General features: G+C 34.9%; 1 protein-coding gene across 1 annotated transcript; it reads right to left on the bottom strand.

Annotated features, from left to right (window-relative positions):
- Positions 1 to 16133: 16133 nt before the first annotated feature.
- LOC107628371 (polygalacturonase inhibitor 1) lies at positions 16134 to 18419 on the bottom strand. The gene is made up of 2 exons (XM_016331071.3): positions 17815 to 18419; positions 16134 to 16708 (listed from the first exon to the last, which is right to left on the bottom strand). Exons 1-2 carry the CDS (start codon positions 18365 to 18367, stop codon positions 16263 to 16265), a joined length of 999 nt encoding a protein of 332 aa, XP_016186557.1. The 5' UTR covers positions 18368 to 18419; the 3' UTR covers positions 16134 to 16262.
- Between the last annotated feature and the right edge of the window lie 3477 nt (positions 18420 to 21896).

The raw sequence follows: 21896 nt of genomic DNA, 5'->3' as shown, positions 1-21896 counted from the left end.
TATTCTGTTAACTGCTAATTGTATTACTTGCTATACTTGCTGTCTAACTATGTTTTCTTTGTACTACTTATTATTTGTATATGATATTGCTATTCAAATTATTGGGATTATTAAGATTTATTGAGATTAGAAACGTTGATAGACAGAATAATGTATTAGAAATGATTAATATTAGAGGTAGATATGAAACTGATACATGGTATGCTTACCCTGTTTGGTTTAGTAAAATTCTAGACTTGAATTTGAGGTGTTGAAGTTTAGAATTGTCTAACAAGTTCGTGTAATTTTATATCGTTTCTATTTGGAATTGTTACCCTATTGGGAATCTTTAGATTCTCACTCGTTGTCAGATTTTGTTATTTTCAGATACAGAACGTGACATACCTTGCTGAATGTTTTAGACTCTTAATGAAGCGAAAAAGTCTTCTTTTGGAGTTTATTTTCTTTTATATAGTATCTTTTTTTTGCTTTTGAATATTGTGTCGTATATTCTTCTTAGAGATTTTATTTAGGAGAAACAGGCTATACTTTCTATTTTTTGGGTTTGTATTATGTTTTAGCCGACCTTTTCTTCGCAGATCGTGACTGTGACTAGTACTTTATATATTTTATCTCTAGAACATTTATATATACTAGCGACTCAACAGGCATTGCCGTGCCTATTCAGCCACTTTTCTATTAAGTTAAAAAAATATTTTTATATTTTTATTTTTAAAATTATAAATTTGATATTAATAATTAAAAAAATTATGAAAAAATAAAATATTTTAAATTATTTAATATACGTAGAAAGAAAATAAATTAATTTAAATTAAAAAATAAAAAAAGAATTATATTATTATTATGTGTAATAAAATCAAGATAAAGATTTACTAATATTATTTATAAATTAATTATTTATATATTAAATTTACTTATTTTCTCAATCCTATTTAATTTAGAATAAATTTATAAATTTATATTCATATTCAAAACACTCTTTTAGAAGATACACAATTCTAATAGACAAAAAATTATTTTTTTAATCTTATATTGAACATCTTTAATTATCTTAAATTTTATTATTATTTCAAAATTATTAATTTTTATTTTGATTATATCATCTTATCACACTATACACTATTATTTTCTCTTATTATTTTTTTACATGTATAATTATTATTGTCTCACCGTCACTATTATGTTGCCTTGTTTTATTGTCCTTCCTTATTTTCTTCTTCTATTAACCCCAATCGCAATCAATTATCACCATACCATTATCGCAGCTCTCTTTTTTGTTTATCACTTTGATTCATACATATTCATTGTGTTAACTTTTGAGTTGTTAAAGATTTGTAAAAGAATTATTTTCTTGTTTGATTTAGATATCTAGATCTATAACTATTATATGAATAGTTAAATACTTATTTTTCATACTTACTTGTTAAGTCATATTTTATCATTTTAAAAAAAAGTAAGATATCGAGCATTCAAAATTTTTGTATAAAATAATAAAATAAAAAATAAAAAAATTTATAAGTTATTTAATTTTTTTAATATATAGAATAATTGAATTTAAATTAATTTAGATATAATACTAAAATTATTACGCTGTTACTATATATAACAATGAAGATATAAATTTATAAATATTTGTAAATTTATTCATTTTTCAATTATAAATTTATAAAAATTTATATTTAAATCACTCTTTCTTTCGCATAATTTTAATAGCTAAAAAATTTTATTTTTTATAATTTTATATTCAACATTTTAAAGTATCTTTAATTTTATTATTCTTTTAGAATTTTTAATTTTTAGTTTATTATTCTTTTTTCTTACCATTATCTATTTACATATGTCTCACCACCATTCTTCCTACGTCTTTTATTCTCTTTCTATCTTCTCTTCGATCGCAGTAAGTTACTGATGAGCGGATAATTTATACACTTTTTGGCATTGTTTTTACATAGTTTTTAGTATGATTTAATTAGTTTTTAGTATATTTTTATTGGTTTTTAAATAAAAATCACATTTCTGGACTTTACTATGAGTTTGTGTGTTTTTCTGTGATTTCAGGTATTTTCTGGCTGAAATTGAGGGACCCGAGCAAAAATCTGATTCAGAGGCCGAAAAAGGACTGCAGATGCTGTTGGATTCTGACCTCCCTACACTCAAAGTGAATTTTTTGGAGCTACAGATTTCCAATTGGCGCGCTCTCAATTGCGTTGGAAAGTAGACATTCAGGGCTTTCCAGCAATATATAATAGTCAATACTTTGCCCGAGTTTAGATGACGCAAACTGGCGTTCAACGCCAGTTCTCTGCCCTATTCTGGCGTTAAACGCCAGAAACAGGTTACAAGTTGGAGTTAAACGCCCAAAACAGGTTACAACCTAGCGTTTAACTCCAGAAACAGCCTAGGCACGTGTAAAGCTCAAGTCTCAGCCCCAGCACACACCAAGTGGGCCCCGGAAGTGGATTTCTGCACTATCTATCATAGTTTACTCATTTTCTGTAAACCTAGGTTACTAGTTTAGTATTTAAACAACTTTTAGAGATTTATTATGTACCTCATGACATTTTCACATTTTACATTGTATCTCTACGGCATGAGTCTCTAAACTCCATGATTGGGGGTGAGGAGCTCTGCTGTGTCTCGATGAATTAATGCAATTACTTCTGTTTTCTATTCAATCACGCTTGTTTCTGTTCTAAGATACCCGCTCATACTTAACCATGATAAATGTGATGATCCGTGACACTTATCACCATTCTCAACCTATGAACGCGTGCCTGACAACCACTTCCGCTCTACCTTATATTGAGAGTGTATCTCTTAGCCTCCTGGTTCATGATCAGAGTCTTCGTGGTATAGGCTAGAATTATTGGCGGCCATTCCTGAGATCTGAAAAGTCTAAACCTTGTCTATGGTATTCCGAGTAGGATCTGGGAAGGGATGACTGTGACGAGCTTCAAACTCACAAGTGCTGGGCGTAGTGACAGACGCAAAAGAATCAATGGATTCTATTCCAACATGAGTGAGAACCGACAGATGATTAGCCGTGCGGTGACAGCGCATTTAGACTATTTTCATTGAGAGGATGGATGTTAGCCATTGACAACGGTGATCCACCTACATACAGCTTGCCATGGAAGGAGACCTGCGTGCGTGAAGAAGAAGATAGTAGAAAAGCAGAGATTCAGAAGACAGAGCATCTCTAAAACCTCAATCTGTTCTCCATTACTGCATAACAAGTACTATTTAATTTATGCTTTTTACTCTTCATAAATATAATCACTCTAATCATTGATTTCCTGACTAAGAATTACAAAATAACCATAGCTTGCTTCAAGCCGACAATCTCCGTGGGATCGACCCTTACTCACGTAAGGTATTACTTGGACGACCCAGTGCACTTGCTGGTTAGTGGTACGAGTTGTGAAAAGTGTGATTCACAATTCGTGCACCAAGTTTTTCGCGCCGTTGCCGGGGATTGTTCAAGTTTGAACAACTGACGGTTCATCTTGTTGCTTAGATTAGGAAAATTTTGTCTTTTGGGTCAGCGTCTTTTATTTTCTTTTCAAAAATTTTCCAACAATTTATTATTTTTCTTTATTAATCTTTAGAGTTTATTGTTTGAGTCTGATTGCATGTTTTAAGTTTGGTGTCCTTTGTGTTTTTGTCATCCCAAAAAAAATAGTTTTTCTCTGTTTAATCCTTGCATTTGTTGAATGTGTCAAGTTTTAAGTTTGGTGTTTTCTTGTCAGTTTTTATTTAATTTTCGAAAATTTATTTTTGGTTTTCTAAAAATTTTAAGTTTGGTGTTCTTTTTTTTTATATTCTTGAGTCCTTTGAGTCTTTGAATTTTTGTTCTTCATGTTCTTGTGAATCTTCAAGGTGTTCTTGAGTCTTTCGTGCGTTTTGATCTTAAAATTTTTATGTTTGGTGTTCCTTGGTGTTTTTCCTCCAAATTTTCAAAAATAAGGAGCATTAGATCTAAAAATTTTAAGTTTTGTGTCTTTTTATTGTTTTTCTCTTTCCTCATTGAATTCAAAAATATCTTTTCTCTTCATTTTAAATTGAATTTTCGAAAATTACCTTTAAAAATTCAGATTTTTATTTTAAAAATAAAATCTTTTCAAAATTTAAAATCTTTTTCAAAAATCATATCCAAAGTTTTTCAAATCTTCTTAATTAAGCAATTACTTTCATTTTCAAATTTATTTTTCTCTTGGTTTTCGAAATTTACATTTTAATTTCTAAATATTTTATTTTATTTTATCTTATTATTCTTATTTATCTTAATAATTTGGTTTGTCCTACTTAAATAAAATAAAAACAAAAGTATATTTTCTTTGCAATTCATATCAATTCCATTTTATCCATCATGGATCTAAGTGAAAATGAACAGTCTAGAAGGACTCTGGGGTCATATGCTAATCCCACTACTGCTGCATATGGGAGTAGTATCTGTATACCTCCCATTAAAGCAAGCAATTTTGAGCTAAATCCTCAGCTCATTGTCATGGTGCAGCAAAACTGCCAGTATTCCGGTCTTCCGCAGGAAGAACCTACTGAGTTTCTGGCACAATTCTTGCAAATTACTAACACAGTACGTGACAAGGAGATAGGTCAAGATGTATACAGGTTGTTATTGTTTTTGTTTGCTGTAAAGGATCAAGCTAAAAGGTGGTTAAATAACCAACCCACAGCAAGCATAAGAACATGGAAACAGTTATCAGACAAATTCCTGAATCAATATTCCCCTCCAAAAAGGATGACACAGCTAAGGCTGGACATCCAAGGCTTTAAACAAGAGGATGATGAATCCCTTTATAATGCCTGGGAGAGGTACAGAGGGATGCTGAGAAAATGCCCCTCTGAAATGTTTTCAGAGTGGGTGTAATTAGACATCTTCTACTATGGCCTTACAGAGAGAGCTCAGATATCTCTAGACCACTCAGCTGGTGGATTTATACACATGAGAAAAACTATTGAAGAGGCTCAAGAGCCTATTGATATAGTTGCCAAAAATCAGCATCTGTACATAAGTAGTGGGTCCTCCATAAAAGAAGAAGCCAAAGCAGTGTCTACTGAACTTGGTCCTCCAGAACAAGTTGCTGAACTCAATCAACAATTGTGTTTTCTAACAAAACATCAAGCAGAATTCAAGGAGATGCTACAAGACACTAAAAATGCTAATAAAAATATAGAAGCACAATTGAATCAGACAAAACAGCAGTTATCAAAGTAGATAACAGAAGAGTGACAGGCAGTTCAATTAAAAAGTGGGAAAACATTAAATACCTCACTTCAGAGCAGCAGAAAGCCAAGGAAAGAACAACTGACAGAGGATGAGCAAAATATTATTCAAAATCCCTCTGAGGACATTAAGAGCCCAGAGAGGAACAACTCTGGCGTTCAAACGCCAGAAACAGGCAAGGAGTTGGCGTCAAATGCCCAATGGAAACTCAGTTCTGGCGTTCAAACACCATAAACAGGTAAGAAGTTGGCGTCCAACGCCAATCAAGCTTCTAACCCTGGCATTCAAACGCCAGTGAAGGATCAGACACACACAAGTGCTGATAGCAACCCCTCTAAAAAGGCTTCTCCAACCACCTCTGTAGGAAATAAACCTGCAGCAACTAAGGTTGAGGAATACAAAGCCAATATGCCTTATCCTCAAAAACTCCGCCAAGAGGAGCAGGATAAGCAATTTGCCTGCTTTGCAAACTATCTCAGGACTCTTGAAATAAAGATTCCGTTTGCAGAGGCACTTGAGCAAATACCCTCTTATGCCAAGTTCATGAAAGAGATCTTGAGTCATAAGAAGGATTGGAGAGAAACTGAAAGAGTTCTCCTCACTGAAGAATGCAGTGCAGTCATTCTGAAAAGCTTCCCAGAAAAGCTTAAAGATCCCGGGAGCTTTATGATACCATGCATATTAGAGGGTAATTGCACCAAGACAGCTTTATGTGATCTTGGGGCAAGCATCAACCTAATACCTGCATCCACTATCAGAAAGCTTGGTTTAACTGAAGAAGTCAAACTAACCCCGGATATGTCTCCAACTTGCTGATGGCTCCATTAAATACCCATCAGGCGTGATTGAAGACATGATTGTCAGGGTTGGGCCATTCGCCTTCCCCACTGACTTTGTAGTGCTGGAAATGGAGGAGCACAAGAGTGCTACTCTCATTCTAGGAAGACCTTTCCTAGCAACTGGACGAACTCTCATTGATGTCCAAAAGTGGGAAGTAACCCTGAGAGTCAATGAGGATGAGTTTAAGTTGAATGCTGTCAAAGCCATGCAGCATCCAGACACACTAAAAGACTGCATGAAAGTTGATCTTATTGATTCTTTGGTAGAGGAGATCAACATGGCTGAGAGTCTCGAATCAGAGCTGGAAGACATCTTTAAAGATGTTCAGCCTGATCTGGAGGAATCAGAAGAATTAAAAGAGCCTCTGAAACTTCCTCAGGAAGAGGAAAAACCTCCTAAACCCGTCAAACCATTACCACCATCCCTGAAATATGCATTTCTGGGAGAAGGTGACACTTTTTCGGTGATCATAAGCTCTGCTTTAAATCCCCTAGAAGAGGAAGCACTACTTCAAGTGCTAAGGACACATAAGACAGCTCTTGGGTGGTCCATAAGTGATCTTAAGGGCATCAGCCCAGCAAGATGCATGCACAAGATCCTATTAGAGGACGATGCTAAGCCAGTGGTTCAACCACAGAGGCGGCTAAATCCAGCCATGAAGAAAGTGGTACAGAAAGAGGTCACCAAGTTACTGGAGGCTGGGATTATTTATCCTATTTCTGATAGCCCCTTGGTGAGCCCTGTCCAAGTTGTCCCCAAAAAGGGAGGCATGATAGTGGTTCATAATGAAAAAAATGAACTGATTCCTACAAGAACAGTTACAGGGTGGCGCATGTGTATTGACTACAGAAGGCTCAATACAGCCACCAGAAAGGATCATTTTCCTTTACCATTCATAGACCAGATACTAGAAAGACTAGCAGGTCATGATTATTACTGCTTTTTGGATGGCTATTCAGGCTACAACCAAATTGCAGTAGATCCCCAAGATCAAGAGAAAACAGCATTCACATGCCCATCTGAAGTATTTGCCTACAGAAGGATGCCATTTGGGCTGTGTAATGCACCTGCAACCTTTCAGAGATGCATGCTCTCTATTTTCTCTGATATGGTGGAAAAATTTCTGGAAGTCTTCATGGATGACTTCTAAGTATATGGAGACTCATTTAGCTCCTGTCTTGATCACCTGACACTGGTTCTGAAAAGATGCCAAGAGACCAACCTGGTTTTAAACTGGAAAAAATGTCACTTTATGGTGACTGAAGGGATTGTCCTTGGGCACAAGATTTCGAACAAGGGAATAGAGGTGGATCAAGCTAAGGTAGAGGTAATTGAAAAATTACCACCACCTACTAATGTTAAGGCAATCAGAAGCTTTCTGGGGCATGCAGGATTCTATAGGAGGTTTATAAAGGATTTTTCAAAAATTGCAAAACCTGCTGACACGCTATTTGTGTTTGACACAGAGTGTCTACAGGCGTTTGAAACTCTGAAAGATAAGCTGGTCACAATACCAGTTATTTCTGCACCAGACTGGATATTACTATTCGAACTAATGTGTGATGCCAGTGACCATGCCATTGGTGCAGTATTGGGGCAGAGGCATGACAAGCTTCTGCATGTCATTTATTATGCTAGCCGTGTTTTAAATGATGCCCAGAAAAATTACACAACCACAGAAAAAGAATTTCTTGCATTGGTTTATGCCATTGACAAGTTTAGATCATACTTAGTAGGATCAAAAGTAATTGTGTACACTGACCATGCTGCTCTTAAATATCTACTTACAAAGCAGGATTCAAAACCCAGGCTCATAAGATGGGTGTTGCTTCTGCAAGAGTTTGATATAGAAATAAGAGACAGAAAAGGGACAGAAAATCAAGTGGCTGATCATCTGTCCTGGATAGAACCAGTAGAAGGGGCGTCCTTTCCTTCTATTGAGATCTCTAAAACCTTTCCAGATGAGCATTTGTTCGCCATTCAGGAAACACCATGGTTTGCAGACATTGCAAACTATAAAGCTGCAAGGTTCATACCCAAGGAGTACAGCAGGCAACAAAAGAAAAAATTAATTACTGATGTAAAGTACTACTTGTGAGATGAACCCTATCTCTTCAAGAGATGTGCAGACGGAATAATCCGAAGGTGTGTGCCTAGAGAAGAAGCATAGAAGATCTTATGGCATTGCCATGGGTCGCAATATGGAGACCACTTCGGAGGTGAGCGAACAGCCACCAGGGTCCTCCAATGTGGCTTCTACTGGCCTACCCTCTATAGAGATTCCCGAGAGTTTGTACGTAACTGTGACAGTTGCCAGAGAGCTGGTAATCTGCCTCATGGTTACGCCTTACCTCAACAAGAAATCTTGGAGATTGAGTTGTTTGATGTATGGGGTATTGACTTCATGGGGCCTTTCCCACCATCATACTCAAACATTTATATTCTGGTGGCAGTCGACTATGTATCCAAATGGATAGAGGCCATTGCCACACCCACTAATGATACTAAGACAGTGCTGAAATTTCTCCAGAAACATATCTTCAGCAGGTTTGGTGTCCCTAGAGCACTAATTAGTGATGGGAGTACTCACTTCTGCAACAAACAGCTTTACTCTGCTATGGTCCGGTATGGAATTAGTCACAAGGTGGAAACTTCATATCATCCACAGACAAACGGGCAAGCTGAAGTCTCTAATAGAGAACTAAAAAGAATCCTGGAACGGACTATAAGCACCCGTAGACAGGATTGGCCGAGAAGCTTGGATGATGCTCTGTGGGCTTACAGAACAGCATTCAAGACTCCTATAGGGACCTCTCCATACCAGCTTGTGTATGGTAAGGCCTGCCATCTGCCCGTGGAACTGGAGCACAAAGCCTACTGGGCAACCAGATTCCTAAACTTTGATGCCAAATTAGCTGGAGAAAAAAGATTGCTCCAGCTGAATAAGCTAGAGGAATTCAGACTCACTGCTTTCAAAAATGCCAAGCTTTACAAAGAGAAAGCAAAAAGGTGGCATGACAGAAAGCTGTCACCTAGAGTCTTTGAACCAAGACAGAAGGTTCTGCTGTTTAACTCTAGGCTCAGGCTATTCCCCGGGAAACTGAAATCCCGGTGGAGGAGACCATATGTGATCACAAGTGTGTCACCATATGGATATGTAGAGCTTCAAGACATTGATTCTAATAAGAAGTTCATTTTTAATGGACAAAGAATCAAGCATTATCTTGAAGGCAATGTTGAGCAAGAGTGCTCAAGGCTGAGGCTATATTAAAAGCTCAGCAAGGTCCAGCTAAAGACAATAAAGAAGCGCTTGCTGGGAGGCAACCCAGCCATTAGCAAAGCTTTTTATTTATTTATTTATCTATTTTTAATTATAAAAGTTTAATATAAATAATCTTCAAGGTAAAGAATCAATTGCATAAGTTCACAGGGTTACAGAAGGATTCAGAATACAAAACAGGGAGAAGGAGCTCACTGGCAAGAAAACGCCAGTAAGAGGTATATTTGGGCGTTAAACACCCAAAAGAAGCATCTACTGGGCATTTAACGCCAGTAATGATACCTTTTTAGGCGTTAAACGCCATACCTGCAGCATCCTGGGCGTTCAGAAAAATGCCCAGTGACGAAAGATTTCTAGCGTTTAACGCCAGCCAGAAGCAACAGCTGGGCGTTAAACGCCCAGAACAGGCTACAGATGGGCGTTAAACACCCAAAACAAGCAGCAGTTGGGCGTTTAACGCCAGGATTGTGGAGGAGAGGAAGTTTTTGTTCCCAACTTGATTTTTTTTCAAAATTTCATATCTCCATCCATTTTTCTTGCATAAACATGTTCCCATACTTTCAATTTTCAAACTTTTTCCAAAATTTTTTTTAAATATCTCAATCCTAAAATTAAAACTTTCTCAATTCTTCTTCAACCTCATCTCAAATATTTTTCAAAACAAATCTATCTTTTTCAAAAAAATTTTTTCAAACTCATCAATATTCACCCCCTCCCCTTTAAATCCTCGTTCAGCCTCCCCCTCTCATCCACACATTCGAACTTGGCTCTCCCTCTATCCCTCTCCTTTCTTTTCTTTTGCTTGAGGACAAGCAAACCTCTAAGTTTGGTGTGTTTATCCGTGATCACTAAGCCAATACCCACCAAGATCATGGATCCTAAGGGAAAACAAACCAACTCAAGAGGCAAGAAAGAGAATATTCTAAAACCACTTTGGAATCAAGGAAAGTTCTTAACCAAAGAACATTCAGACCATTACTACAAAATAATGGGTCTAAGGTCAGTGATCCCGGAAGTTAAATTCGATCTGAAAGAAGACGAATATCTGGAGATCCAAGAGAAAATTCGAAACAGGAGCTGGGAAGTCCTAGCTAATCCTGAAACAAAGGTAGGAAGAAACATAGTTTAGAAATTCTACTCTAATCTGTGGCAGACAGACAGGCAGAGAATAGCTGAAACTGCATTCTATGATTATCGAACTCTGGTCAGAGGGAAGATTGTTCACACCCACCCTGACAAAATAAGAGAGATCTTCAAGCTGCCTCAACTGCAAGACGACCCAGACTCCTTTAATAGGAGAATGATGAGACCAAATCAGAGCTTGGACAAAATCCTAGAGGACATATGCCTCCCTGGAGCCAAATGGACAACCAACACAAAGGGTGTCCCAAACCAACTCAAAAGAGGAGATCTCAAACCAGTCGCCAGAGGCTGGCTGGACTTCATTGGGCGCTCTATACTGCCCACTAGCAACCGCTCTAAAGTCACCATCAAAAGAGCAGTGATGATTCATTACATTATGATGGAAAAAGAAGTGGAAGTTCATCAGCTGATTTCTTGTGAGCTTTACAAAATTGCAAACAAGAACTCCAAAGATGCCAAATTGGCTTATCCAAGCTTGATCTCTCTGTTATGCAAAGATGCTGGGGTAAAAGTGGGAGTAGATAAGTATATTTCAGTTGAGCAACCAATCACCAAAAAGTCAATGGAAGGACAAGTGCAGGATGACCTCATCAAGAGGAGAGCACAAGAGTTCCTCCCGGAAATTCCTCAATTTGAATACTGGGGGCGCCTAGAAGCATCTATCACCAAGTTGCAAGAAGCTATGGATCAACTGAAGGAAGAACAGCAAAATCGAAACAGCATGCTCTGCAAACTGCTTAGGGAACAAGAAGAGCAAGGGCGTGAACTGAAAGAGCTGAAGCGCCAGAAGCTATCTCTTGAAGGACCAAGCACCCCACAGACTAAAGAGGCATCTACCTCCCAAAGCAAAGGTTGTTGAGTCCTAACTCTGTGATAACCTTTTATCTATTTCAAGAGTATATGAGTATTAAAATTAGAGTCATTTGTCTTTATGTCTTTAGTTTCTTTTCTTTTATTGCTAAGTGTCTGCTTTTATACCTAATTTATATTATTTCCATTAAATAATAAATAAAGATTAGAGTCTATGCCTTAAAGTTATGAACATCCTATGAATTCATCACCTTTCTTAAATGAAAAATGTTTTAATTACAAAAGGACAAGTACATGGTTTCGAATTCATCCTTGAAATTAGTTTAATTATTTTGATGTGGTGACAATATTTTTTGTTTTCTGAATGAATGCTTGAACAGTGCATATGTCTTTTGAATTTGTTGTTTATGAATGTTAAATATGTTGGCTCTTGAAAGAATGATGAAAAAGGAGAAATGTTATTGATAATCTGAAAAATCATAAAATTGATTCTTGAAGCAAGAAAAAACAGTGAATACAAAAGCTTGCGAAAAAAAAAAGAGAAGAGAAAAGAAAAATGGCGAAAAAAAAGAAAGAAAAAGAAAGAAAAAGAAAAAGTAAGCAGAAAAAGCCAAAAGCTCTTTAAACCAAAAGGCAAGAGCAAAAAGCCAATAGCCCTTAAAACCAAAAGGCAAGGGTAATAAAAAGGATCCAAGGCTTTGAGCATCAGTGGATAGGAGGGCCTAAAGGAATAAAATCCTGGCCTAAGCGGCTAAACCAAGCTGTCCCTAAGCATGTGCTTGTGGCGTGAAGGTGTCTAGTGAAAACTTGAGACTGAGCGGTTAAAGTCAAGGTCCAAAGCAAAAAAAAAAAAAGAGAGTGTGCTTAAGAACCCTGGACACCTCTAATTGGGGACTTTAGCAAAGCTGAGTCACAATCTGAAAAGGTTCACCCAGTTATGTGTCTGTCGCATGTATGTATCCGGTGGTAATATTGAAAAACAGAGTGCTTAGGGCCACGACCAATACTCATAAAGTAGCTGTGTTCAAGAATCAACATACTGAACTAGGAGAATCAATAACATTATCTAAATTGTAAGTTCCTATAGATGCCAATCATTCTGAACTTCAATGGATAACGTGAGATGCCAAAACTATTCAAGAGGCAAAAAGCTACTAGTCCCGCTCATCTGATTGGAGCTAAGTTTCATTGATATTTTGGAATTTATAGTATATTCTCTTCTTTTTATCCTATTTGATTTTTAGTTGCTTGGGGATAAGCAACAATTTAAGTTTGGTGTTGTGATGAACGGATAATTTATACGCTTTTGGCATTGTTTTTACATAGTTTTTAGTATGATTTAATTAGTTTTTAGTATATTTTTATTATTTTTTAAATAAAAATCACATTTCTAGACTTTACTATGAGTTTGTGTATTTTTCTGTGATTTCAGGTATTTTCTGGCTGAAATTGAGGGACCTGAGCAAAAATCTGATTCAGAGGCTGAAAAAGGACTGCAGATGCTGTTGGATTTTGACCTCCCTGCACTCAAAGTGGATTTTCTGGAGCTACAGGAGTCCAATTGGCGCGCTCTCAATTGTGTTAGAAAATAGACATCCAGGGCTTTCCATAAATATATAATAGTTCATACTTTACCCGAGTTTAGATGACGCAAACTGGCGTTCGATGCCAGTTCTCTGCCCTATTCTGACGTTAAACGCCAAAAACAGGTTACAAGTTGGAGTTAAACGCCCAAAACAGGTTACAACCTGGCGTTTAACTCCAGAAATAGCCTAGGCACGTGTAAAGCTCAAGTCTCAGCCCCAGCACACACCAAGTGGGCCCCAGAAGTATATTTCTGCACTATCTATCATAGTTTACTCATTTTCTGTAAACCTAGGTTACCAGTTTAGTATTTAAACAACTTTTAGAGATTTATTATGTACCTCATGACATTTTCACGTTTTATATTGTATCTCTACGGCATGAGTCTCTAAACTCCATGATTGGGGGGTGAGGAGCTCTACTGTGTCTCGATGAATTAATGCAATTACTTCTGTTTTCTATTCGATCACACTTGTTTCTGTTCTAAGATACCCGCTCGTACTTAACCGTGATGAATGTGATGATCCGTGACACTCATCACCATTCTCAACCTATGAATGCATGCCTGACAACCACTTCCGCTCTACCTTAGATTGAGAGTGTATCTCTTAGCCTTCTGGTTCATGATCAGAGTCTTTGTGGTATAGGCTAGAATTATTGGCGGCCATTCCTGAGATCCGAAAAGTCTAAACCTTGTCTGTAGTATTCCAAGTAGGATCTGGAAAGAGATGACTGTGACGAGCTTCAAACTCACGAGTGCTGGGCGTAGTGACAGACGCAACAGAATCAATGGATTCCATTCCAACATGAGTGAGAACCGACAGATGATTAGCCGTGCGGTGATAGTGCATTTGGACCATTTTCACTGAGAGGATGGATGGTAGCCATTGACAACGGTGATCCACCTACATACAGCTTGCCATGGAAGGAGACCTGCATGCGTGAAGAAGAAGACACTAGGAAAGCAGAGATTCAGAAGGCAGAGCATCTCCAAAACCTCAATTTGTTCTCCATTACTGCATAACAAGTACTATTTAATTTATGCTTTTTACTCTTCATAAATATAATCACTCTTATCATTGATTTCCTGACTAAGAATTACAAAATAACTATAGTTTGCTTCAAGCCGACAATCTCCGTGGGATCGACCCTTACTCACGTAAGGTATTACTTGGACGACCCAGTGCACTTGCTGGTTAGTGGTACGAGTTGTGAAAAGTATGATTCACAATTCGTGCACCAGTTACTATCATATATTAGTTCATAATTATTACACTCAAAAGTGCATACTAATTTAAAAATAAAATTCAAAAAAAAATTTCATAACTCTTATGTGAATCATCTACACTCCTATAAATGTAACGAATGAGTAAATTTAACTTTTTTTTGTTATGAGTATTTTTTTATTATCTAATGCATACAAAGTCACATATTTTTATTTATGATAAAAGTTAAAAATTAAAATTAAATGACATTAGTACTTTTTTGTTTAATAAAATTAAAATAAAGTATAAAAATAATGATAAAAACTAAATAAATAGATGGCTCTAGAGAAGGATAATGCTAAATTTTATGTCATTATGTATGAGAACAGTTATTTATTTTATTATATTTATTTTTGTACTAAATAACAAAAAAGTTAAATTTTATGTCCGTTTTTTATTACTTATTTTACTTATCTATAACTGTTTAGATTAGACTTTATAGTTATTGAGTCATGTTTCGTTCCAACAAAAAAAAATAATTATAAAATTATTTTCACTTTTTTTATTAGAATACATCTATTATATCATCATGATTTTAATAATTGCTATAAAATTTAAAATTAAATAAACATATATTTATTTTGATTAAATCCAAGAGTGAATTATATATATTTTTATAGTCAAGAAATAAACTTAATTTTTTTTTATAATAAATAGTTTTTCAATCATCTAATTTATAAAAAAAATTTCATCTTTTATTTATCCTAAAGGTTAAATATTAAAACTAATATTAATACTTTTTTATTAATAAAACTAAAATAAAACATAAAAATAAATCTTGAATAAAAATAAAAATACAAAATTTTGAATCTCAAAATATAAAATGATTATAAGATAAAAAAAATTACTTAACTTTTTTCAGGTAAATTATATTAGATTTTACGGTATATTTAAATAAAATGAGAAGGATGTAAGAGAAGATGGATAAAAAAAGTTTTTTTGATTATACAGTAACAGTAATATGAGATGATAGATAACAAGGGATGTAAGAGATAATGATAGAAGTTCCGTGAATGTGAATTAATGAGATAAGAGAGAACGTGAATGTATGTGATAAAAAAGAAGATGAAATAGTGGAAGTTTTTTAACGTAGAATAATTGACATATAGTGGGTAGATTATTAAAAAGGACAAAATTAAAAAAAAAAATTAGACACCAAAACAGATTTTGCCATTATATATTGTTATAGATATTAATATTTTCTTATGTGGATAATGGGTATAATATTTATTTACTGAATTATAAAACTTGTCCTATCATAATCTCATATTTTTTAATACAGATATTAATTCATGGTCTATTTTACTAGTCCTACAGTAAATCTTAATTCTCTTTACGAGTCCTTTTCTATCTAAAGCCTATATTTATATTTAATGGAATCTTTGTGCTAAAATTATATTTAGATGACGTCTAATGCTCAATATATCATAAGCAATGTCTTCATGTAGTTTATATTATTTTGGGTGCTTAAGACTTATTGAACCAACTATATACTAGTAAGGAAATATAATGCGGCCATTTAATATGTTTGATTTTGGAGACATATATATTGGGATGATGATGTTGTGTGTACTAAATAATTATTGTTGGTACGGGTCTACAGGATGATAAGAGACTATGTCTGCTTTTTATAAATTTAATTATTTGGCTTGTTAAGGGGCTTTGAACGCCAATCATAACTTGATTGGGTGATTATAAATTTAAACTTTTTAAAATTTAATTTAAATTAAATAAAAGACTAATTAATTTTTTTGATCCTACAATAACATGCATGTAAAAAGTATACAGCCCTTTGAATACCAAAATGGTTGTTTAAGAAGAAATCTTGTTTCCAAAATAAATACTTTCAGCATAAACAAATTAAACTTTGCACATCCCAATTAGGAAAAACAAGAGATAGGAGATCAGTTATTCAAAGTTACCATCAATTGGTGACCATTATTAAAACTTACATAATTATCTCCATCCATTTGAAAATAAAAAGGAAATTACAAAAAAAAAAAAAAAATTGAAAAGCACAATGGATATCATGAATCTCTCAAGAGCATATGAAATGAATTAACTAGAGCTTACATCCCTTTGTAACAAACATTGTTCACTTGCAACTTGGAAGTGGAACCCCACACAAGCACGCATTATGGGAGTATGAAGACACATTAAAGCTCTGCAAATTTCCTCCCTTTGGAATCTCACCACATAGTCTATTGTAGCTCACATTCAACGACTCCAAATTCTGCACTCCAATAGGGAGTTTTCCGTAAATTCGATTGTGACTCACGTCTAATGTTGTCATATTCACAGGTAATTCTACTCTTCCAAGGTCGAACTCCAACATATTCCTCGAGAGAAACATTCTAACTGTCCCTTTGTTGGACCCAAAAAGCATGTATGCATCACCTTCAAGCCTATTTTGTGACAAACCAACATAGTACAAGTTGTTCATCTTTCCTAAGGAATCTGGGATTCTCCCTGAGAGCTGGTTATGCGATAGGGCCAGAGTGAACACATTCTTTAGGGAGCCATATGAATCAGGGATTGTACCTGCAATGGCAATAAGAAAAAAAATTAGGGGAGCTGGAAATATATTTATATTACAATTTTTAAGATTCTCTTATTTTTTAAGCTATTAAGATGAAAAAAGTTAGGAAAAAGGTTTTTTTTTTTTTTTTTAGTTATTTGTTTTTTATTTTATTTAAAAAATGTAGCGGACTTGTTTTTTCGAAAAAAAGAAAAAGAAAGCAATGTAAGAGAAGGAAAATACAAAGATCGATTACTATTAATATATAGAATTAATATGCTTCAATATTATTCTTACAATTTTTAATAAGATAAATCTAACATTTTACTATTAAATAAATTTAGTAAAAAGACCTAGCTACCTAATTATGTATATAACAATTCCTTCTATTTTAATATATACACTACAAACAATTATCTTAGTTTTAAAAAAATGTTAACTTATTATATCGAATATTATTTTATTTATTAAATTTTTAATATTAAAATACAAAGAATATAAAGTAATTAAGTTTTATTTATTATTATTTTTATAAATAATTAAATTATGTATAAATGTTAAATTATTATTTATTTAAAAAATAATTATGTGATATAAATGTTTTTTATCGAAATATAAATTAAATATGACTTTATTTTTAATTTTAATAAAGTAAAAAGTACTTCTGGAAACTTTAATTATTACTAATAAAAAAAGTACTTAGCTTCAAGGATTACACTGAAATGCAAAATAATTTTTGGATCTCCATTAAAAAAAAATATTCTTTTTAATATATAACTTAAATAATACATATATTTATATATAAATACATAATAATTAATTTTTGAGAAATGTTAGGGAATCAATAATTTTTGTGATTTATAGCCATCAAATAGCCATAAATGATAGTTTTAATGGTATGAGATTGGTGTGAAATTTCATCTAATGGCTCACTTTCTTTTGCTGGTTAAATGCTGGCCATAATTTAACAAAATTGCTACCCCTGACTTTTTCTTAATTTTATAAATAATTTTTAGTGTGCAGATGATACTTTCCTACAATATATATGTATATATTCACAAATCGATAGTAGCAAATAGTGTGTAGTAACATTTTTATTATTTTTCGTTTTTAAAAGGGGAAAAAAAACCTGTAAGCTTGTTGTTGTCAAAATCCATCCTCGTGAGAAGATGCAACTGAGAGAGAGAAGGAGGGAGTGTCCCAGAGAGTTTGTTGAAGGAGAGGTCCAAGTCTACCAGGTTCTTGAGTTTGCCCAAGGAGCTTGGTATTGGACCAGAGATGGCGGTGTCGGATATGGTAAGGAACATGAGATTTGTGAGCTTTGAGATGGATTCAGGGATCGGGCCAGTCAGGTTCGGGAACCCGAACAGAAAGAGGCGTTCCAAGCGTGGAAGGTTGCCGAAGGAAGGCGGAATCTGAAAGGCATGGCGGTCGGCGAGGTTGCCGATCAGGGTGATGTACTGCACTCGGTTCGTTTTGTAACCGCAACTCACGCCACTCCATGACATGTCGCAGCAATCTGTGTGTGGGCTCCATGACGAAAGAAAAGATGGGTTGTTTGCTTCTTTCTTGATTTGGAGAAGGACTCTTTTGTCCTCTTGGTTGCATGTTGATGATGCTGATGATAATGATGCTTGGGAGATTAACGTAATGAAGAGGAGACACAACACTACGCTTGTCATTGCTTCTCAACTTGTTTGTATTTAGTTAATTGGGGCGAGAAAAATAGGCCGGGAAGAACCTTTGTTTATATAGCCGTCGATATCATCATGTAATAAATGTAAGTAGGTAAAGTTGCATGCTAGCAGCTTTGCATAATTCTCTCAACCCGTGATTATATTTTCAACGACGGCGGTAACTTGTCCAAAACAGTTGTCTGCGTTCATTGGTATATAAACCGACGCGGAGACAGGAGAGTAATGTTTTTCTCATGAATTTAGAATTTGGAATTTGACTCGCACTCTTCTAAATATTTTCTATAAATAATTTTTAATATGAAGAATACTATATTATTAACAAAAGTTATTATTTTTTTATTGATATTTGATAAATTTTAAAAACTAAAATTAAATTTTAAATTTTTAAATTTTAAAAAATTCTAAATTCAAATAATATAATAAATAATATCAATTAAAATATTAACTAATATTAATAAAGAGTGTTGGTTCTTATTGACTTTTTCTTTTAATATTATTGTCTTTGTTAACAAAATTAAAATTTCAATTTAAAATTCGAGTTTATAATCTAATTATTAATAATCTAACATATATATAAAATATCAACTAATACAATTATTATTATTATTATTATTATTATTATTATTATTATTATGTTAAAATGGGCTTAGTTAGCATTCATGAAGGAGAAGCAGGTGATGAAGTGTAGTCTGAGTCCGTGGTCGATCGAGATACTATCTGCTACCACAGAAGAAATGAATATTTATTTATTCAATAGGCCAAATATTCAAAGGTTTCAAGTTTCTTTTCGGCCTACCAATTATGAGTCACTAACTACATGCGCATAGCTCATTGTATCTAACATCAAAAGTAACGCACGTCGTTGTATTATTATAAAAATATAATAAGAAGCGGAAGTTATCCACATCTTTTGTGAGGAAAATTTTGCTTCCGATTTACTTGACAACCATAGTATGATAATGAATTTACTCTAATGTGCATTATTGTAGGATTGTATGATTATGCAGTTTGAACTATATTATTTAGAAGTCCTGCTTTTATCTAATGAACTCTTTTTTTCGTCTAATTTACATGAGATTCAAGGATACTTAAGAGATGGCTTTAACTAAATTTCATTTTTTTTTTATATTTATTGGAGGATAAAATATATTTTTATTTCTAATATTTTTTTAAAATTTTAAAATTGTACTGTCATCAATATTTAATTTGATTTAGTTTTATATTTGACTCAATTTTGGAAGGCCAACACTTTTTATTAATATTAATGCTCCGACCTGAAACTATAGGTCGATCTCGATCGAGATCTTTGATGGTGGTCGGAACCGCCGAGTCCGACTTGTTGGGCTTGGTGGTGCCGCTGATCCTTCGTCACCGGAGGGTGGTGGTACCTGCAAGAGACTCCGATGCTTAAATTAGCATGGGCTTTAAGCAGATTTTTAGTAGAATCAGAATATGAGTTATACTTGGTGCTCTAGTGTATTTATAGTAGCGTGAGCTGATCTTTCTAGATAAGATAAGTTAGTTATCTTATCTTATCTTTAAGTGAGGTCATCTTATCTTTAAGGGAAACCGCCTCTATCTTTCTAGGCTGTAGCTTCCTTTAGATTTGGACGGTGTCCCTTCATTTGGGCCCGCTTGGGCTTCTTATGTCGATTTGGCCGAACTCTTTTAAAGAAGAGGTCAGGTGTCCTGACCAAAAGAAGTCGATTGCTTTATCTTTAATCAGTCTGGGTCGGATAGCTCGACCCAAGGTATGAACAGTGCCCCTGCTTGAGCTCGACTCTTCTCTAAGGGTCATGTCCTTTAGACTTCGATCCCTTTGAGGAAATCGAGCTCGAGCATTTCGCCTTGGGTCGATCTCTATATAACTCCTGCTGGACTCCTTTGAATGCGGAGCGTTTTTCTTTTTCCTTTGTTAATTACCGTGCGCGTTGCGCTTCCTTGGGAATATGCGAGGGTTAAATGCTCATTAACTCCTCTTTTGCCGTTTCCTTCTTTCCCTCTTTTTATTTCATTTTGAATTTTAAAGCCTCATCTTTTAGTTTCTTCATCTTCTCCTTTTACCCTTTTCGTTTCGTCGCTTCACTGAAGTGCTTCGTCCCCTCTGCTTCTCTCGTGCTTCGTAGATTTTCTCTGCCTTCTTTAGCTCGAGAGTGTTCGATCGTTGCCCTTTTTTTCTCTTTCTTTATAGGTTGGTATCTCTTCCTCCATTCTTTCATTTTGATGACTTGTCTTGGTATTTCATGTCTGCGAAAGCTTTGGCCAAATCCGCTTTGAAAAGCTTGATCCTTTTTTTCAAAGGTTGCATTTTTTATTAATGCTGTGATTTCCTTGACTTGCCCCTAACTCATTGCTTTGCTGTAGCGCTTTGTCTTTCGCATTTTTGCGTCTCCAAGCCTTCTGTTTTCCTTGCCTTGAAGCGACTGTTTGGTGTGGACTTGCGCCATTCTTCGTTATTACCTTCTTCTCTACAGGTTAGTGTTTTCTTTCTTTTCTCTTTTTGCTTTCGACAACTGTGCATGCTTTTGATGTAAGGCTTTGACTTTGTATTTGGTTTTTGTTTTGAAAAACTTTGATTCTTCTGTGAAAAGATTCCGTCTTTTTGTGTCTTGCTTGATCCACAGCTTTGTGATTTTTCCTTGTTGCTCGCTTTTTGAGAAGAATGTGCGCCTTCTGGTGATCTTGCTTAGGGTTTTCGTTGCTGTGCTTGCTTCTTTTCATCGTTGTCTGGCTTCTTTTTGTTCTAATTTAACAATCTTTTGATGATAAACTGTCAGTAGGAAAAGTTGTAACTTTGATGTTTTTTGTTGGTGATGATGACTTTCGCTCTGTGGAGTGTTGATTCTTGTTTACGAGATGTTTAGGGCATAGACCATGGATTTCCTTTTTCCTGGTTCTTACCTTGTTATTGCCTCCAAAGGGTACCCCTGGACTTTGGTGTAAGTCCTGGGGTTTCCCTTTTACTGTCGTAACTAACTTCTTGATATTCATATGCTATTGTCCGAGTTGTTTCCTTCTTTATCCGAGTTGTCTGGTAGTAACCCATTTTTACTTTTTCTTTCTTTAGGAATAGTAGACCCAAGTCTTCTCACAAAAACATTGTTGAGATGTCTACTAAGATCACGAACGGCATGTCAGATTGGCCGGATTCCATTGTTCTGATGTGTGTTACAGTTGCTGACTTTGAGTATTGTGTGCAGCTTAGGAGGCACCATAGGATTTGTAGTGATAGGGATCAAGAGAAAAGCTATGAGTTAGTGTCACCTAACCCTGAGGAGAGGGTTAGCTTTCCCTCTTTAACTCAAGGAGAATGTCCCTGACTATTTCTTTAGTCAATTGAATATTATCATTCCTTTCACCCCATTTGAGACCGAGTTGTTGTGGTCCTGCAATGTAGCTCCTTTCCAACTCCACCCGAACTCTTGGGGCTTCATCAAAATCTTCCAGTTGTTGTGTTAGGAACTAGATATCCGATCTACCCAAACTCTCTTCCTTTATCTTTTTGTGCTGACGA

The sequence above is a fragment of the Arachis ipaensis genome, chromosome B2, assembly GCF_059453495.1.
Source record: "Arachis ipaensis isolate K30076 ecotype BB chromosome B2, ASM5945349v1, whole genome shotgun sequence".
Classification (NCBI taxonomy): Eukaryota; Viridiplantae; Streptophyta; class Magnoliopsida; order Fabales; family Fabaceae; genus Arachis; species Arachis ipaensis.
Note: the sequence above shows the minus strand (reverse complement) of the source record. Positions and strands in the feature narration are given on the sequence as shown.

Bases quoted from the DNA above. Each gene is read 5' to 3' on its own strand.
- LOC107628371 (XM_016331071.3), bottom strand. From the start codon at position 18,367: ATGACAAGCGTAGTGTTGTGTCTCCTCTTCATTACGTTAATCTCCCAA. The intron at 16,709-17,814 runs GTTTTTTTTCCC...TTGCCATTGCAG, and splicing joins TGACAACAACAAGCTTACAG to GTACAATCCCTGATTCATAT.